The sequence below is a fragment of the Papio anubis genome, chromosome 12 (assembly GCF_008728515.1).
Source record: "Papio anubis isolate 15944 chromosome 12, Panubis1.0, whole genome shotgun sequence".
Lineage (NCBI taxonomy): Eukaryota > Metazoa > Chordata > Mammalia > Primates > Cercopithecidae > Papio > Papio anubis.
In genome coordinates, this window is record NC_044987.1 from 5,859,310 (window position 1) to 5,879,580 (window position 20,271).

The 20,271-nt window shown below is 43.4% G+C and overlaps 1 protein-coding gene across 8 annotated transcripts in view; it reads left to right on the forward strand.

Moving 5' to 3' along the window:
- The window catches only part of KCNJ1 (potassium inwardly rectifying channel subfamily J member 1), a 68,402-nt gene extending 56,971 nt beyond the window's left edge, over positions 1–11,431 (forward strand). For 7 of the 8 annotated variants that reach the window (XM_009187657.4, XM_009187660.4, XM_031652802.1 and 4 more), the window contains one exon: positions 9,211–11,431. In XM_009187657.4, the coding sequence (XP_009185921.1) occupies positions 9,211–10,350 (1,140 nt within the window). In that variant the 3' untranslated portion in view covers positions 10,351–11,431. Of the gene's footprint in view, positions 1–1,596; positions 7,097–9,210 lie in introns of those variants that run through there. The other variant, XM_003910948.5, reaches the window with a different exon arrangement.
- Positions 11,432–20,271: the final 8,840 nt, after the last annotated feature.

The window sequence follows — 20,271 nt, forward strand, 5'->3', positions numbered from 1 at the left end:
CCTAAATGTAAAATGTCACTCCCACAACTTCAGGTCATTTGCTTATGCCGGGACAATCCACAGAAGCTTCCAAAAAAAAAGCATGATGCTGGACAGCGCATCTTCAGTTGCTCTCATGGCTGCTTCTTAATTCTCTTGATATCGTAACCATTTCTAAACTCTGCCTGGCTCTACCAGGCCCTTCTCATGACATCAGGGCCTATGGCCTTCTCTTCCAACACACACCCTCAGATCCAACTCAGGGTACCTAGTGCCCTCTCCATCAAGTCCTCTCCTTCCTCCTCTTGTAGTGCTTTTGTAGATGCTACAAAACCCCAGAAACCTGTGCCCTCCTGATCCTTTTGTGCTCACTATCTAAAAAGGTTTGGACCCTTGCTAGCTCTCACCCTCTTATGTGATCACTCATACAAAGCAAGGAAATGTGTAGAAAACCATTCCTGGTGCAGAGTAAGTTGATGCTGAATAAATATTTACTTTCCCTCTACATTGTTTACCAACTGTGTTACGTATGCTTTAGGGTTTAAAAGCAAAGACTTGTCAGTTGGGAAGATCTAGATTCTTCTAATCTTTGCTCTTCTGGCTTTCTGCTTTGTGACCCTGGAGAAGTTGCTTAACTTCTCTGAGCCTCAGTTCCCAGCCTCCTAGAGTTACTATGAGTTTAAATCCAACAACACCTTTAAGAGATTTTGCATCCGTGCCTGGGATGATACTACAGGCCTTTGGGGGCCCAGAATGTCACTACTCCAGAGGGGCACCGCTGACATCGTGCTCCAGAGGGCGCTGTTCGCTGAGACTGCCACAGCGTGTGTCTCCTGCAACAGGCAGCCGAATACAGAAACCCTCTCTGGTCACCTTAATGGCCATTCCACACTGTCTGGAGACTGTTCTCAGCTCCAGCCTTTTTATTCATTCATCTGTGCTTTGCACTTCCATTTTTACCTTGGTTTACCTTCTCAACCCTGGCTCAGCCCACTTAATGTCCAATAAAGCAATGCTTTCCCTTAAAGTGCAGTTGAAGGGAAAGTTTAGAAGAGAAAATTCTTAGAAAATCTCTAGCATAGCCAAGTAGCTCCCATTGTGTGGTAGTGAGTTTCTCCTGTCCCCTAGGGTGTTCCAGCTCCTTGTCACTGTTCCTCACAGCCCCTGAGGATGTGCTGCTCTCTCTTTAAAACTCTGAACAAGGCAGGGACCAAGTGCTTCTTTTTGGTGTTTCTTCATATAGCTTAGACATGCTAGCATTTCTGAAATATCTTAAGAAACTATTATGAAGAACAGCAGGAAACAATATTGGAAATACAGCGGCCAGGCATGGTGGCTCACACCCGTAATCCCAGCACTTTGGGAGGCCGAGGGAGGAGGATGGCTTGAGAATAGGAGTTCAAGACCAGCCTGGGAAACATGATAAGACTCCATCTCTACAAAATTAACAACAACAACAAAATCAGCTGGGCATGCTGGTGCACACCTGTGGTCTCAGATACTTTGAGGCTGAGGCAGGAGGATCGCTTGAGCCCAGGAGGTCAAGGATGCAGTGAACTGTGGTTGCACCACTGCACTCCAATCTGGATGACAGAGTGAGACCCTGCTCAAAAATAAAAATAAATAAATAAATAAATAAGAAAAGAAATGAAAAAGAAAATACATACAGGATAAGCATCCAGCTTCCAAAGCATTGATTTCTGACTACAGCAAATGCGGACTGCCACCAAAGACTGGTAAGACCTCATGAACACTTTGCCTGGATTCAGGCTTCACTAGCACCCAGTGGTGGGGACATCACAGCTTCCAGTGCTTCCCACTGGGACCCAATCAAGGTGCCAAGAAGAGGTATAGGTTTCTGTGGTGAGAGTATAGTTATCTTAGGATAACCAATGGCTTTGGTAAACACGTTAGCTAGATAGAACTTAAAACCTGAACTTGAAATGTTTTAACTCATTTTAATGGGTTTTTCTATTGAATGTGGCAATATCCTGATTCTTCACTTCTTCATACAAAAACAAACATACGTACCAATTGCACATAGGCATGTAAGACTTGCGGAAGCCACGGAATGCAACTGGTTCTCGCCAATGGGCTTGTAAAGTGGTTTTATTGTGTTATAGTTACACTTCTTATTTCCTGTGCTCTTAGGGTCTGTCGTGGTGTCAGTGCCCTCCAGTCAGAAAGTACCCTGTGTTTGAGCAAGTTGGACTTTTTGCAGCTGTGGAGACCTACACCATAAGCAATCACGGGGCGTCTCACTGAGAGGGCTTTGGAAAGGACTTTCATAGGATCTGAGCATGTTTCAGATGATGTGGTTGGGGAGAGGCTTAAGGAAGCAATGCTTTGCTCTGGATTAGGTGCTGTTAGGGAGTAGTGATGATTCTATGATTCAATATGTTGATAATTCTTATTATCTAGGTGAGAAGACTGACATGAGGCTAAAGCTGTTCTGGGGAAAGAAACAGCAGACACTCATCATAGCCAGGATGGGGGGATATTTGGCCATTTTGTGGCTTGGGTAACGTTTGTGTTTTGACGGTGTTCAGACATTATTACAGAGTGACCTTGTTTTATCCCAATCCATCATGATTTGAGTGGCCTGGTCTGAGGCTGACGATCTGTGAGATTGCTTGTGCTTGACAGGAGCAAGACCCAGCCTCCTGTGCCAGGAGAGCCAAGACCTTGCTGGTAGTTCAAGGTCAGCTCCTAGAGGTCAGGGCTGCTTTTCCACCGGTCAAATCCTAGTTGATGTCTAGGGTGAGAGAAGAACAGCATCACGCCTCGGTACCATGGCTCTGTTCAGCCTAGCCAAGGATAATTCTCTCCCTCTGTCCTGTTCCCACCTCTCCAAGATAAGACTTCTGCCCTGATTATAGAGAAAACCTTTATAAAACATGTTTGTATTTTCCAGATCTCCTGTTCTGCACTGGAAGGATGGGCTCTGAAGCTAGCATAGCTGATAGACAAGATATGTTTTGCAGAACTTTCGTCACTCTCACAGAAGCCTTTTCCCCCATTGGCTGTAATCTCCAATATGACCCATTTTGCTCCACATGGTAGATCCTGGTTGGCCTGGACTAGTGACCCCTGGTTAAACTGCCACACTAGTTTAAGATTTGTGAAGAAGTGATAACAATTGTAGCTATTTATTGCATAATTGCTATTTTCTATGAACTTTACCTATGCTATTGCATTTAAATCATACAACAATGTTTGAGAGTATATTATTATAGCCATTTCATAGGTGAGGAAACTGAGGCTCAGCAAAGGTCACCTAACTGTTGCTCAGGTCACCTAACTGTTGGGTGGTAGAGATAGGGTTCAAATCCATGTCCATGCTAACCCAAACTAGAGGCCCTTCCACTCTGCCACGCTGCCTGTAGCTGTTACCTCTTCTGGGAACATTCCTGGCTGGAATCTCCTATCTTCTCCAGATTCCTTATGCACAAAAGGCCAAGTTTTTCAAAAGTGATATACTCTGGCTGGCTGGCCCAGAGATGCCTACAGAGCACGGTGTGCCTCCTGAGAGTACCAACACCATCAGACCTTGTGATGCTCCAGCCCTTTCTCCCCAAGCTGTCTTCTCTGGAAGGAGGGAGGCACCTGGGAAGGTCCTTGCTGCACTCGCACCCTGGATTCAGACACACTCTGGCTTCACTGCAGTGGGGACCCACTGCTCACCCCACAAAAATGTAGGGTATTCCTGAAGTGCATTCCCAAGTGTAGCCTGGAAGAGTCCTGAAGCTCAGATGCCCTCTTCTATGCCCATGAGGCCAGGAAAGATGGTTTCTACCAGCCTTGCCAAGTTCTATCTAGAAGGAGCCCATGCTGCTCCCATGTGAGCTGCCTGATAGTGGTAAAGACATCAGAGATAACTTCTCCGGCATTACCGAACAGAAAGGAAATGCCACCCTCTGTCCACCACAGGTTCTGAATGTTATAGGTGTAGTCTGTGGAGCTGGATGGTTTACTGCTTCTTGGGGCTCTGAACCTTTGCAAATCCAGCAGGGTGGCGATCCTCCAATAGCTTGGATGATTTTCATAGAAAACAGGAAGTCCTCTGCAGCAGCAGTTAGATGCACTTATTTTCCCTCCTTAGCAAAGCTGAGTAAGAATACAAGTCCAACACCCACCCACCCTTCTGGGTCTCCTCTTTGGGGCCACCTTAACATCCTGTCCTCAATCTTTTCAAGGCAGCAAACCTGCCCCATTACAATTCTTGAATTACTTATTCATGAACAACTTGAGAGCAGGAGCTGTTACCTTGCATTGTTTCCTAGCACAGCACCTGGTATATAGCAGATGCTCAATAAATAGAGTGTTTATATTGATTAAGAAGTAAGAGTCTCTACCCCATAATCCCATTCAATCATTGCTATGGAAAATCCTCAAGATTTTCCATAGAAAATCTTTCCGGATTCAATCAACTGTTGGTAAAGCAGTAATTTTTTCATAGAAATGAATTTCTTCTCCACTGCATTTACAAAGGGACGGGAGAAAATCATCTGACTTCTTCTCTCAGGCCACACAGCTCATATTTCCTACCTCTAACCTGAAATCCTGACTCTCAGAAATGTCCTAAAGTTAACGAAGGCTGTGTATGAGCCATGAGAGGTTTGACTAAAAGGCAGACTACAGTAAGTGTTTTTGTGTTTCCATTTCTGTGGAGGAATAATAGACTTCTAATTCCAAATCAGAAGCAGTAACAGCCATGCCTATTTCCCTTTCCCCTTTTTGACACAGTGGCTGTTTCACTGCTGAGCAGGCTGGGGTGGTAAGTGCTGTAAGAAATCCCAAATTCATAACGAATTGTTCTCAAGTGGGTGTCTCTGGAAGAAGAGCTTCTGCACCTGGGTTCATCAGATTCAGTAAGGACCACAAACTGTTGGTCCCTCCCTTAAAATGCGCACATACTGACTAAAGTAGATGTTACATACAAATGAAGCACATATTTTTATGGAGAAAAGGAAATTCAGGAAGAAAATATGTTTATTTTCAAGAATTTGAAGGGCTGTTAAATGGAGGAGACTTCAGACTCATTTAGAATTTTAATGAGTTTTCTCTGAAGCACAACTAGAAGAATGTTCTTTATCACAGCTTCTCCTTTAGTTCAATAAAAAAACCATGTCAAATGGTACACCAAGTGCAGAGTGTGTTGGCTCTAGCTTGCCTTTGCAGCCCAATGTCTCACTGAGGCTTTCCATGCTCCATTATTTGCTTACTTGAAACTTCTTTCAGCTCCTCCATGTTTTCTTTCCTCGGTTGCCCCTGCCTGGGTCCCATAGAAGATTACACTGTAATGTGGTTAGTACGGTACATGCAAGACATCTCCATTAGAGTGGGAGCCACCAGATACTAAGTGATATAAGTGACAGCAAGCTCATTGATTTTATGTACTCATTGGTTTATTTATTTATCATCATTCAGCAAATATTTATAGAGTTTCTACTGTGTGTGACTCTAACTCATCTTCAGGGCTTGGCCTCAGGGTTGCGGTTCTGCTCATCAAAATAGGTGCTCCCCGGAGGGCTCCCACTGTTTCATATCCTGGCATTTATCACTGGTCATTTCACAGTTGATTGACTCATTTGCACCGCCCTCTCTGCTGAAATGGGAGCTGCATGATAACAAGGACTGATGTCTAGGATGTCTAGTACAATGGTCAGCACACACAGTCAACACCGGGTATCAACACATCATCAGTGAATAATGATTGATAAATAAATTAATGTATACATAAATGCAATGAGTTTTCTGCCAGTTGAAGTAAGTTTGCAAAGAAAGGGTGGATCCCCAGCTGATGGGGATCTTTTAAAAAAGTTATTCTTTTTGGCATTATACCAACCATGCTAGGTTGTTAATTGATTTCCTTAGTTCACTTCCCCATTAGACTATGAACTCCTTGAGAACAGGAAGAGTTCTATTTGTCTTTGAAATCCTACAGAATAAGCATACAATCAATGTTTGGGAAGTGCACAAAATGTCTATTTTCTGAGAATGTATTGTTTACAGAACAAGAATGCTGAGGCACTAAAGAAAAAGTGGCAGTAATGTAATCCACTTGCTTTGCCAAGCCACTAAGAATACCTTGGTAAATATTAGCTAACGCGCAGCCCTTTGCTTGCTATTAAGATTTACTGATTTCAATAGAAAGGAACCTAAAAACTGAGCATATTATATAACGCAGACACCAGGGACAATCTCTAATCACCTAAGAGTTCATAAAATACATATTGGCTCTGTCTGTGGTTAGATTAAATGCCATTGTCTAAAAAACGTAGGATCTGTGCAATAATGGGTCTGCCATGTGAATGACAGCTTTGGTTAGTGGATGAATTTATCCTGTATCATTGCATTCTCTAAGAATAATCCCTCTCACTCTGAACAAATAAATCAATAGCATTGGCTAACCCAGTGCATGTAAAAAACACCTTCAGTAAATGCCAGGTTTTCCAGAATAATAAAGACTTCCAACAATAAAGACTTCTTTTAAGTCTGTTTCTTACATAACTGTTGTATAGAGAGATTAACATGGTATCTTGTTTCTTCCTGGTGTGATCTTACTGTTGTCTTGTAAATATGTACTTACCTGTCTGTATGTTCACCTGCATCTTTGTGAACCCTTGGAAAACTCAGTATTTCAGTGGGTTTCAGAGAATAGGCTGGGAGATTGATGATAAGTAACTATTTCCGGCCAGTAGTTATTAGGCACAACTTTTAGGAGAAACAAGTGAGCAATAGAGCGTGGCCAAGGAGAGGAAGGCAATGCTGGAACCCAATCCACTCCTGCCCCCCAGGGACCTTAGCTGATGGCTTGTCATGTCTTGGCATGTTGGTATTCAAGCCATGTGATGTTGGAAAGAAAAAAATACATATTCAACTTGGGGCTTGGTCTGAGAACAACCAATTGCCTTGGTTTAAATCACACGATTCCACTATCAAATTAAGTGTTTTCAAGTTAACACAAATTAGCGTCAGTCCACTGACTGTCGCCTACAATAAATTAGGCTGAGTCTGAAAGAAATCAGTCTGCATAGAAAGACCAACTCCCAGCACCACTTCCTTGCTTTTTCCTGCCATGAATGCTTCCAGGTGGAATGTGTTTGAGACATTGGTAAGTGGAGGCTGGGGAAATCACCTCTGTAAAGCAAGGCAGATAATGTTTCATTCTTAATGCAGTCATGGAAACCCAACGTTATTCAAGTGATCAATCGGGATACTTCTTCACTCTACAGAAATCTTCTTTACCTTTAAAAGTAAAGTGAATTTAAGGGAAGCTAGAGGAGCAGGGTGGTGGGGAAAAAAACTCAGAAGTTGGTGTGTTAGGAGCCATCTCTGGAATTACAATGTATGACAAAGAGAATGTGGATTCAGTTGATAACTGTTGGTTTTAGAATTTACTATTTGAGCTGAGAGTCCCTCTCTGGAGAGCTGGATAAACAGTGCGACCCTGAATGCACCCGGGAGAGAGGTCAGTCCACATGGGTGTAGACCAGGGTAAAGGATGCGTGTACGAGGAAAGGAGGAGACCATTTCCTCCTCTGTACCTCACATGCACCATCCCCTAGTCCTCGCTGGGGACTTGAGGTCAATAAGGGCAGTGTGGGAGGAGAGGAGGGCCCTCTGACTATGTGCATTGTTGTTTATTCTCTTGGCAGCATTTTTTTTTTCTTTATGTCTTTAAGACCTGTTCTCAACATTTCCAATCACCACAGCTGTGGTTTTCTTGTCACCGCTTCGACTTGGTGTTGGCTTCTTGTGTTTTCAGCTGGGTTAAGGCCTTGAACAAGACACTGTGGGATATCACTATTATTTAAAATGTATCACTCAGTTGGTTTCGCTTCCTAGTTCTTACGAATAAACACATTTTTCAAGGGGGATTTTGAAATCTATTTTAAAAACATATTTGCATTTAATGAAAAATACCCTGAAGACATTGCAGACCAGGGTGGGCACACCTTGATATTCTTGGGCGTAGGGGAGGAGGTAATCTAGCGTTTATGACTTTGGGTTTCACCATCGTTGGCTGTTTATGGGACAGTCCCTTCACTATTTTGCTGTAAAATGGAAGTCACAGTAATGTCATCTATAAAAAATCTATTGAGCAGATAGGAATTTGAAAAATGTAATTCATTCACTGAATTATTTCATTTATGTTTACTGAATAAACAGTAGGCACTCATTGACTGTGCAAGCAACTGGGATATAGGAATGAATAAAGTATGGTCTGTCTTAATGGAGTATTATTTAAATCAATGCTCCCCAGTCCTCCAGCTTTGGAGTAGGGAAGGAAGTGTGAGATGTGTTGATGGTGGCTCTCATACTATTCATTTTGGGAACCTTGGGAAACCATGGGGAGAGAGTAGGAACAGGCTTGTAGATTTATGGAGAAGTCCTGTGAGACCATCTGGTTGGATCTGAGCTCTGTTCTAAATAGTGTTGAGCATTTAACAAAAAGAAATATGACCCATACTTGTCTAAAAATATTTTAGGGAAGTGTAACTTTAGAATATAACATTTGATAACTGAGACACAGAGTGGTAGAAACTCCCCTAGACTGGAGGCAGGGAGCCCTATATTCTAGTTGTCATCCTGCCACTGGCTAGGTACATGAATTTGGACAAGTCATTTAAATTTTCTGAATCTCAGTTTTCTCACTTGATAAAAGAGAGAACAGAATTGAATTAGGATTTTTCTTGATATATGAGTATCAATAGAAGTACATAGATGATTTAGGAAGTATATTGATGAGTGTTTTATGGATCAGTTATTTATTTTTCTATATCTCAAAAATATATATAATGCTTCAAGTTTGTGATTTCTCAGAAATTATTGCTTAACATAAGGCTAAATTTATGAGCAGGTGATTTAAGTAATATTCAATAAAAAAAATACAGGTCACAATTGGTTATTACAAACATATTTAAGGTTGCGTGAGACCAGTTGAGGTCAGGAAACACTTGAATATATAATCTCTTAGTCTGTCTCCATTTCTAGCTCTCTGTAATTATTTTGACTCTTTATATTTGAGTAACATGGTCTTCCAGTGGAAAGTTTCTATCAGAAATAGCATTGCGGTATCCAGAATAAACTTGTCAGCTTGCCAAATGATTAGTAACCCAGATAATTTTGAATGATCTTTTCGTAGTTAGGTCTTTTATGTGAGTCACCTAGTTCACTATTGCTACAAACATAATCCTTTTTTGTTTTTCTTTGATGTGTTTTCAGATCAGGGTGTTGACAGAAAGTATGTTTAAACGTCTTCGGAAATGGGTCGTCACTCGCTTTTTTGGGCATTCTCGGCAAAGAGCAAGGCTAGTCTCCAAAGATGGAAGGTGCAACATAGAATTTGGCAATGTGGAGGCACAGTCAAGGTTTATATTCTTTGTGGACATCTGGACAACAGTACTTGACCTCAAATGGAGATACAAAATGACCATTTTCATCACAGCCTTCTTGGGGAGTTGGTTTTTCTTTGGTCTCCTGTGGTATGCAGTAGCGTACATTCACAAAGACCTCCCGGAGTTCCATCCTTCTGCCAATCACACTCCCTGTGTGGAGAACATTAATGGCTTGACCTCAGCTTTTCTCTTTTCTCTGGAGACTCAAGTGACCATTGGATATGGATTCAGGTGTGTGACAGAACAGTGTGCCACTGCCATTTTTCTACTTATCTTTCAGTCTATACTTGGAGTTGTAGTCAATTCTTTCATGTGTGGGGCCATCTTAGCCAAGATCTCCAGGCCCAAAAAACGTGCCAAGACCATTACGTTCAGCAAGAATGCAGTGATCAGCAAACGGGGAGGGAAGCTTTGTCTCCTAATCCGAGTGGCTAATCTCAGGAAGAGCCTTCTTATTGGCAGTCACATTTATGGAAAGCTTCTGAAGACCACAGTCACTCCTGAAGGAGAGACCATTATTTTGGACCAGATCAATATCAACTTTGTAGTTGATGCTGGGAATGAAAATTTATTCTTCATCTCCCCATTGACAATTTACCATGTCATTGATCACAACAGCCCCTTCTTCCACATGGCAGCGGAGACCCTTATCCAGCAGGACTTTGAATTAGTGGTGTTTTTAGATGGCACAGTGGAGTCCACCAGTGCTACCTGCCAAGTCCGGACATCCTATGTCCCAGAGGAGGTACTTTGGGGCTACCGTTTTGCTCCCATAGTATCCAAGACAAAAGAAGGGAAATACCGAGTGGATTTCCATAACTTTAGCAAGACAGTGGAAGTGGAGACCCCTCACTGTGCCATGTGCCTTTATAATGAGAAAGATGCTAGAGCCAGGATGAAGAGAGGCTATGACAACCCCAACTTCATCTTGTCAGAAGTCAATGAAACAGATGACACCAAAATGTAACAGTGGCTTTTCAACAGGAGTAAAACAAAGTCTCTAAAGTTCCTAGTGGCTAGAAGCATTATGAAGCAGTCAACAATTTAGGGGCACAAAAGTAGGATGAGAGCTTTCAAAGTCTACCAGCAAATGACCCCTGAACCTCGCAATTGTGATCCCACAAGACATGCATCTCTACAAGGCTACTGTATTAGAACGTGCAATGCATTTATATGAAACTGGCATATGGGAGCCATAGGTGCTCATTTGGAATCTTAAATATGATTATTTGAGCTCATATAAGGTTGATGGGAGCAGACAAAATTATCAAAAGTTTCATGCATAGGCCAAATATTTTTTAAAGTTTCCTTAAACAAGTTATGAACTTCAGAAAGGATCAGGGAATAATAATAATCTCATTTTGATTCTACTGATAAGAAAGACTCCACTTTTATTTTAATGTGGACTTTTACTCAAAGAAAAATTGTCTCCTAATTTGGGGAGATGAACCAACCAATCAACGACAATAAGAAAATGCTTACACAAGGAACAATTTGAGGCTCTAAGCTTCTCATGTGGTACATTTAGACAGATAATACCTTCCCTGTAAGACAGAACACTTTAGTTAAAAGTGGTGATAATATTTCTTTCAATCTGTATTGGATGGCTTAAAGGGCTATAAAACTGTTTATAAAGAGCATTTCCTGTTCTTCCAAGACCGCAATGAGGAGTTGGAAGGTGCAAAGTCAGTAAAGAAGGGAATGTATCATTAATGCACCTGAGAAGAAACAGTTTCATGTGTTTCTCCACCTAGAGTTTGTGCTGGAATGCTATTTCTAAAGAAGAAGTGGGAAAGAGAGAGGAATGGGATGGAGCCCCACAGTCAGAATGTTACTATGTCTTTCTTTCTCTGGGAGCCCATCTTCCTAAAAGGGATCAGCTTATGGAAAGATCGACCTTGAGGGGAAGGTTCTACTATGAAAGTCTTTTTCAGATCCCCAGCTGCATCATTTTGAATGTGTCCTGGAAAAAAGCTGGTACTCAAAGCTGCTTAGGAATCAAAATGTTTTCAGTGTGTTGATTAATATAGTAAATTTCTGAAACTGTGCATGCACTTTGATTATTATTATTATTACTATGCATTAGCTGAATCAGGTCCCAGGTGAAAATCCTCTTGCAGATAGGACCCTCTCCTGGAAGGGGTGGGAGGAGTGGAGAGGAAGCAGATAGGACACATTTGTTGTCTGGAGTCCTCAGAAGGAAATGACCCTGGCCATAGACACACCCCTTCCGGTACAGCTCCATCACGCCTCTCCAGTGTGAGTCTTGGCACATAAAACGGTAGCTGCCCACAGTTGTTGGGAGGGATGGCTTATGTTTTTGCATGCCTGGGTTGTGTTTGTACAGATCTATGCACCACTCCGGTCCTTCTGACTAAGAACAGTGGGAAGTCTGATGGGTTTAGGGTTGCACACCTTGTCAGTGGCCATAACAGTGGCAATAGCTGGCCCATGTGGGACTCTCACTCTGTGCCTGTGAGTGCTTTGGCATCACAATTTAATGTGCTGACAGGAAAAAGAAATCAGGTATCACAAGCTTGAGGGAGCTGGAATTCTCTGCTGGCCCACTCTCATGATGTAGCCCCTTCATAAACTGGAGGGAAACTGTGTTGACACTTGTTCCCAGCAGCATGCATTCCTCCTGGTGTATTCTCCTGCTGGCTGGCAGCGTGCATGTGGATGGCTGGAAGTGAGATGGTCATAAGCAATCCATTCCCTTTGATTGTTTAGGGAGCTGAACAACTGACATCTTTCTGATTGGTATTTACTTCTGGGTTATTTTGGTGGAAGCCCGTCTGCTTCTAAATATCCCTTTGCTAGGATCAAGACACTCTGCACCTGGAGTCTCTTTTTTAATGGAAATTCCCATTGACCCTCTAGCAACCATTAACATAGGTACATCCAATTAAGCCCCTAGGAAATGAGGCCTGGAACAGGTAACTTTTGATAGGTCTAAGGAGTGGCTGGAACCCAAAAGCTCATAAAACTCCTGTGCATTTCAGGAAAGGGGTTAACAAGGGCATGGGTGCTCAAGTAGTAAAGAGAAATGAAAAATAGCTTCAGAAGGCCAAACTGCTTGTGGGTTAACACCACTGCTAAAGGCAGCCTTTTTATTACAATGCAGTAACATTTTTCCCAGTGGGATCTGACCACATCAGTACTGCTATTCGCTACAGATGCCAGGTTTTTCTATTTGCTGATTTTAAAAGCAAGTCTATAGTTCTAATTCCCTTCACGAAAAACTGCATCCCATGATGCATTATTATATTCAGAATTTTCCTTGAGACTGATTCCCTTTGAATTGCCCAGTTCATCTCTGTTGCTATGGGGATTTTGACTAAGAGCATTTGATCCTGGTTGAATCTTCCTGGACTTAAGTTGGCTCAAGCTCCAATATTTAAGAGTTAAGATTCGGGAGGTTGTCCTTAATGGAAAGCACTAAATGTTTAGAAATTATTTATTCCTTAAGAGAGAAAAGTCAGAAGGGAAAGATCTTTTCTGTGTTGCCAAATCTAAGACATGGGCTGATCGGTGACTCTCCTTCTGTGTCCCTCACTAAGAGAGTGTGCAACCGGACCTTCCAGAAGAACTCCCAGGGCGGATTGCAGAGACAGTTGAGGAAGTGTCTTCCTTGGGGATTTTTCATGCAACGGAATATGGGTCCTCAACAGGATGCTTCTGTGAATAGCACGGGATCTTTCCCTGTCTAGAACAAATGTTAGGACAGCTTCTGATGGAAAGAATGCAAATGAATCCGGCCCCGCCCCTGAGCCGTTGTTGCCTGCCATTACAGGAAGTGTGTGTCAATCAAAGCTTGACAGGGGAGATAGAGCATTTTATTTTGGAAGCCAGAAGTTTGAGAACAATGACTGGAATTTCCTCTTTCTGTCCGGCAAGGGCTGTTTGTCATTGGGGAGATAAAAGTCCAGGGCCAGGGAATAAAGGTTATCGGGAACTGCGCAAGGCAGAGCCATGGGGGGTTGGGGGGTGGGAGGAGGGGTTATGGAGGAAATCTATTTCAATGCCTGTCATTAAGTTTCCATTAAAAGAACATTCAGTTAGGAATTCAAAAATAATTTAATCTCCCCAGCCAGATGCACCCAGCTGGACTCCTTGGAGCTGAGCCCCTTGGGGAGGGAGATTTACACCACCGGCTGCAGGGGCCAGGAGCTGGGGTGCGTCTCTACCCAGTGTGCCCTTGACTGCTTGGGTGTTCTAGAAGACATCGGTATCCTTCCGTCAAGTGGGAAACCCCAAGGCTTGTGCAGTGGCAGAAGAAAGTTATTTACTAGGAGTTATTTACTAGGTTGTGACCATGTCTGAGGTTCTGTTTACAGCATTTTATATACCTTCCCTCATTTAATTTTCCCAGCAATCCTAAGAGGTCAAGACTATGATTATAACTTTATTTCACTTGAGGCAGCTAAGGTAAGGAACGTGTCCAGAGTCACTCACTGGAAAATGGCAGGGCTGGCATGCAAACCCCGGGCAGTCCGCCTTGAAAGCCCATGAGTTGAAAATCCCTCGTGGACATCCTAGGAGGGATCACCCTCTGAGGGGATTCCCCAGGGCCATCACACATTTCCCTGAAACCCACAGATGACTGGTGCATGCTCTTGGGATGCATCTTATACTTTGGGAGAAACCACTCATTGCTCAGCACAGGACAGAGCCCTGGCCAGTGCAGTACGAACATCTCCGGAATTGCAGGTTCTAGGAAAAGGCAGTCTTTTCCCACGAACTCTAGGTCATCCACCAGGCCAGTATACGGAAGTATCAGGGGTGTCCTAAAGATTTGATTAGCCAGTTGGTGCAAAGTATCTTCCGAATACTAATATATATACTGCTCTCTCTAAATATATACAAACACTGAATATATATACTAATTATATATATAATTAAAAACTATGTGTGTGCATATGTGTATGTATACACACACGCACATATACATTTATATTTCAGTCTTTGATGTAGAGGCAGATATTATTTCCATTTTGATGGGGGAAGTGGCGCCTCAGTTCTTCCTGGAGAACAGTGCCTGTGTTCTCTACTCACCTCTGTATTCCTAGCACCAGCCTCTGCTAGTTCCTCACACAATCCATACATGGTTATAATGAATAAAATAAACAAATGAATGATTTGCTCAAGGCTGGTAGTGGATTCAAACCCACATCTGTCCAATGAACTTTTGGTCATCGGACAATGAACTTTTGGTCATCGACCAGTCATTTGTCAAGGGGCCTGGACAAATGACTTAACTTTGTTAAGCTCCAGTTTCTTTATTTGTAAAATGGAGTTTTGTAATAGAGTTAAGGGGGAGATTCAGTGAAATAATAGATGTTAAAATCCATCTGTCGAAAGTAAATGGCTATGGACACGGCAACACGGGATGGGAGCAATGGGTTTGAAGGTGAGGAATGAAGGGGAGGACACGGGTCCCCCAGAGCAGACCCGGTGCCTGATGCTTCAAGGGCAAAGAAAGCAGAGCCCAGGGCAGGGCCTGATGGAGACCAGTGGAGGCCTGGGGGACAAGAACAGTGCCTGCAGGGGTCTGTCCAGCTGGGATAGGCTATGAGTTGGGGGGATTTTAGTAGAATCGTGGTGCTGTAGGTTTGCCTTCAATTCAAGAGATGCTCATTTTGGGTTTACTGTGAGCACTGGGGATGCAAAAAAGAGGAAGGAAGGGTCCTGGCTACTGCAGAAAAGATCCAGGAGTTCCAACCAGTCCAGGGGCCGAGAGTTAGACTGGAAAACTGCTAATGTGGGGGAGAGTCTTTTTTTGTCTTATGCCATGTCCTTATAATAGTTTCAACAAAAACAATATTGACTCCACTGCTAACAATAAGACTATTGATTACAGTCTTAAAAGTATTTGGGATTAAACATTTTGAAATCATCTCTCCTATAGATTCTCTTTATATAGCAATGTACAAACAACACACAGTGTTAGTCACTTGAGGTTCTTTCCTCTGTGTGATCAGGTACCAACTGGACACAGGTTCATTTGTTTCCATTTATTTCCAGTCGTTAGAGTCTGTTTACTGTTTTCCTTTTTTGATTTAACCATTTCTTTTATGAATTATGCAAGGAATTTATATAATTTCGAAACCACAGAACAGGGTTTAGAAAACATGCTTCCATTCTTGTGCCCTCCACTCTATTTCTTCCCCTTCTATAAAGGGTAACCATCTTGATTATTTTGTATCCTGTGGCAGTTTCTTTGTGAAGGATGTAAGCAATGCATATGTGGCATGTTAGTACTTACGTGCAGCCCCTACTCTTACACAAAAGGTAACACTCTAGAAACACCGTTCTGCAGGGTTTTCTTCACCTAACAGAATGTTCTGCAGATCACTATGGAGGGATAAGTGCTGATAATACCAACATCTGTGGGACACCCTGCCTCTCCTTCATGGGTGCTCTTGCAGTAGTTGCTGGGATCTTGCTCCAGAGGCTCCTGCTGCATAGTTTTGAACCTGAGTGATGGTGGCCTTGTCTGTTTTGCCTTCCTGAAAACCTCCCTCTCTTTGCAGGGTGCCTGTAGGGCTGATTCTGACTACCCTGCTGGGGAATAAGCTGGGCTCTCGACCAGGGCTCCCAGTGGGAGACAGTCTGGCCAGGGTCAACAGCTCTTTGAGGATCAAACCTCCGTGGAATTTTGGCTGGGTAGAAAGTCAGAAGAAGTATCCTTAAGAGAGACATCCCACTCCAGTACATGGGGTGGGGGCTCGGCTGGCGAGGGGAGATTCAATTCCCAGAGCATTCTGGATAACTCCCTTTTGATTAGCATCCTCTGACCCTTTGGGGTTAGGGTCATGGAGCTCACCATTGTGTGGAAAATTTTGTGTGCAAGTATATTAAAATTGAAATTAAATTAATGAAATGAATAAAGGCTACAAACTAAGTATGAAAAAAGTGCTGAAGGAGGCAGGGGAAGGCTTCTAGGAGGAGAAGGCAGCTGATCTGGGTTCGAAGTGTGGCTACGATTTGACAGAGGGAAAGGTGAAGGGTAGAGAGATGAGTGACCAGGTGGGCACATGTTCCAGACGAACAGAGCCACAGGAGTGTGAATGTGCCTGGGGGCTCTGGGAAGTGCTGTGCAGTTTTACATGGCCACGGCATGGCCATGTGGAAGGAACGGTCCAAAGAGGCAGAGGTTTGGTGCCAGGCAGACTTGAGTTTGAGTCCTGGCTTGATCAGTCAAACCACCAGAGTCTCTGAGGGGGCATGGGATGATTAAACATGTATTTCAGGACTATATCTCTTATGTTGGCATGAGGGATGGATTAGAGAATTAGAGGCTGAAACTAACTTTGGAGGGAGGCAGAGAATGTGTTGTCATTTCCATTTTTCAGGAGGGCAAACTAAGTCTCAGAGACCACATGACTTGCCCAGGTCATGTAGCTGTGAAGTGGGGAAGCAGGAGTCAGAACCCAGGGTGCCTGCCTGCTAGTTAGCCCAGCGTTCTTGCCTGCACCTCTCCCTTTCCTGGAGCCACCCACAAGCTTCATGCCTGGGGGTCACCGTTCCTGAAGGAGAATGCACCTGGAAGGTGGTAGCCAGGACCAGAAAGGCAGGTGAGTCTGGGAATGGAGAAAGCACCACACCCTTGCATTGTGTATCTTTTGGGAACACAGAGGCCATGTGTATCTACAGTTGCACTTAGCATCTGAGGAAACTGGGAAGCCCTCACTGGAAGGGAGAACACGGAGGCACCTTCCTCTACACCAACAAAGTGAAAGTCAGCAATCACTAATGAGTGGGCTGTTGAAGCCACCAGCAAAGTTGTTTTTAGTTGAACTAAAAATGGCAAGTAGAGACCATAATCATCCCTATGGTTATCTCAGTTCCCCACATCAATGGCCAGATGCAACCTGAACCTGTGGTGGCCTCTGAAAAACACAGCCTGATGAAGCATGAAGAAAAAAGTAGGCAAGGAAGGAGGAGGGGTGAAGGCAAGAAATAAGGTGCAAAGTTCAGGGGCTTTGAAGACAGACGGATTTGGGTCAAATCCCAGATTTCCCACTTATTGGCTGTGTTTAGCTTGAACAAGTTCTTAGCCTTTCTGAGCCTTTTTTCCAGTTGTGAACAACAATAATACCTACCTTAAAGGGATAGTGTACAGATAATAGTATGAAATAATATTTAACAAAATACTATGTAAAGAACCTAGCACTGTGTCTGATATAGGCTCCCAATAAACGGTAGTTTGAGTGATGACGATGATTCTGGTGATGATGGGCAAGGCCAAGGCAGGGTGGGTCTGGCTGATGAGCGGGAGTGCCATGCTGTGCCCTCATTCCCTCTGTCCTGGGCCTCATCATTTCCCAGCCTAGATTCCTGGCCTTGCTTTCCATTTCCAGGCTTGATTTTAAGCTGAGACACGGTAGCACAGTAGTAACACAGTAGACACAGAAGCACAAGTAACCTTCCTCCCTGTGCCTGCCTCCGAGGTGAACTCACAGAATCCTAGAAGCTTAGCTGTGAGAGGCACCTAGGCAAAGCCTGACTCTACCCTGTTATTTCACAAGTGGAGAAACTTAGGGCCCCTAAGTTTCTGCAGGGGGTCTTGTTCAAGAGGAATAATGTGTCTTAATGAGCTTCAGAAAGAGTCGATTGCTGACCCATCCTGTACTTCAGACATCCCCCTGGCTGGGAGTGAAGAGAGGGGAGGGGAGGGGTGGAGGAGGGGATCCTACTAAAATGGGCAATCCTTAGCACTTTGTTAGCGAGGTGTGCTTTGGCCAGGAGGTGGCGCCATACACTTCCAATTCGCAAAAGTGAAACTGACCTGGTTGAAAAGTTGTCTGCCTCTGATGGTTAAGAGGGCTTGGCTATACCCAGAAAGCTCTTAATAATGCTTAGAATATTTAACAGAGATGTATAAAATATTGGGCCTTCTAGTCATTGCTGGGGTGATAAAATGACTGTGAAAGGCATCAAAAAATTTAAATTGTGATTTAAATATAGAAGTTTATCATTCTAGAGAGATTAGACTGGCTCCAAGAGGAAGTTGTTACCCTGTGTTAGAGTCTGTGAGAGCCCATGTGCTTTACATTTTCCTGACAATAAAGCTGAAATAATACCATGACTCCCATTTTACAGATGAGAAGTCTGAGGCTCATGGTTCATACAGGGCTGGTCAGGGCAGAGCTGCTACGTACCTATATACTCAACATTTATACGGAGTTTATTATGAGCAGACATTATTTTAAGTGCTTCATAAGTATCTACTCATTTAATCCCAGTAAAAACTGTAGATAGCAGAACAGGCACTTTTGAAAGCACAGGTCAGGCTGGGTCAAAATTCACGGGCTTCCCCAGGAACAGGCCAACTCCTCTCTCCTGGAGGCCTGAGGCCAGATTCTTTTTCCGTTGCTTTCATATGAATTTGGTAACTCACTTACCCTCTCTGAGTTGTGGGTTTCTCATTCATAAGCTGGTGATAACCCCACGTGGCTGTTGAGAAGATCAATTAGTAGAGCACATGACACAGAGTTAACCACAAAGTCATATTCCTTGTTAAGGGATTATTTTACTACAGACACCTAATAGATGAATTTACATAAAGGCATGTTTGTTGCAGGATTATGTGTGGGGATGAAAAGCCTAAGTGTACCACAACAGGGAAATGAGTTAATGCAGTGTGAAATGCCAATATATATATATATATATATTTTTTTTTTTTGAGACGGGGTTTCACTCTTGTCACCCAGGCTGGAGTGCAGTGGCACGATCTCAGCTCACTGCAACCTCCACCTCCTGGGTTCAAGCAATTCTCCTGCCTCAGCCTCCTGAGTAGTTGGGATTATGCACCAACACTCCCGGTTAATTTTTTGTATTTTTAGTAGAGACAGGGTTTCACCATTTGGTCAGGCTGGTCTCAAACTCCTGACCTCATGATCCATCCGCCTCAGTCTCCCAAAGTGCTGGGATTACAGGCTTGAGTCACCATGCCCAGCCTGCTATTTTTAACAAATATTTGGGTACTGAGCAACGTCCTACAGACACATTTAGAAAAGAAAATACACTAGGAGCTCCATGGAGCTCACATGCTTGAGGCGGCTGACAGGGCACACCAATGCCAGAGGGGAGAATTGGCACAAGGCATCCTCACCTAGTGTGAGGCACCGAGGAGAGAGAGCTTCTCTGAGAAAAAGACCTGGAAGTGAAATCTGAAGCAAAAGGAAGAGTTAGTCAAATGATGGGTGGAGGGGGGTCCAGGAAGAGGAAATGTGTCCAAAGTCCAGGATATGAGAGCACAACCCTTCATAAACCATATCTTAAAAATAAGGAATGATTTTAGACAATGTCCTCAAAACATCAGTTGAAAGAAGTGTGTACCAGAAATTACAAACTTTTTGTAGCTAGAAAAGGTTTTAAGTGTGAAATGTTTTTTAAAATGTCGTATTTTGTTGCATATATATGTGTACCCAAAAAGACTCAGAAGTAAACATAAATGCATTCTTACATTTATTCACTCACTCAATCATTTATTCATCAAATGTGTTTTGAGAGCTTACGGCACTGGGGCCTGCTGAGGCCCCTGGGATAGAACAATGAAGAAGACAGTCCAGGCCCCACCTTCATGGACTGACTTCCTAGAGGAGGGAGACAGAAAATAAGCAGATGCATGCATCCATTTAAAATAACTTCAAACAAGCTGGGCGTGGTGGCTCACACCTACAATACAAGCACTTTGGGAGGCCCAGGTGGAAGGATCACTTGAGCCCAGGAGTTTGAGAGCAGCCTGGCAACATAGCGAGACCCCATCTCTACAGAAAAATGGAAAAAATAGTCTGGCATGGTAGCACACACCTATAGTCCCAGCTACTTGAGAGACTGAGGTGGGTGGATCACTTGAGCCCAAAAGTTCAAGATCAGCCTG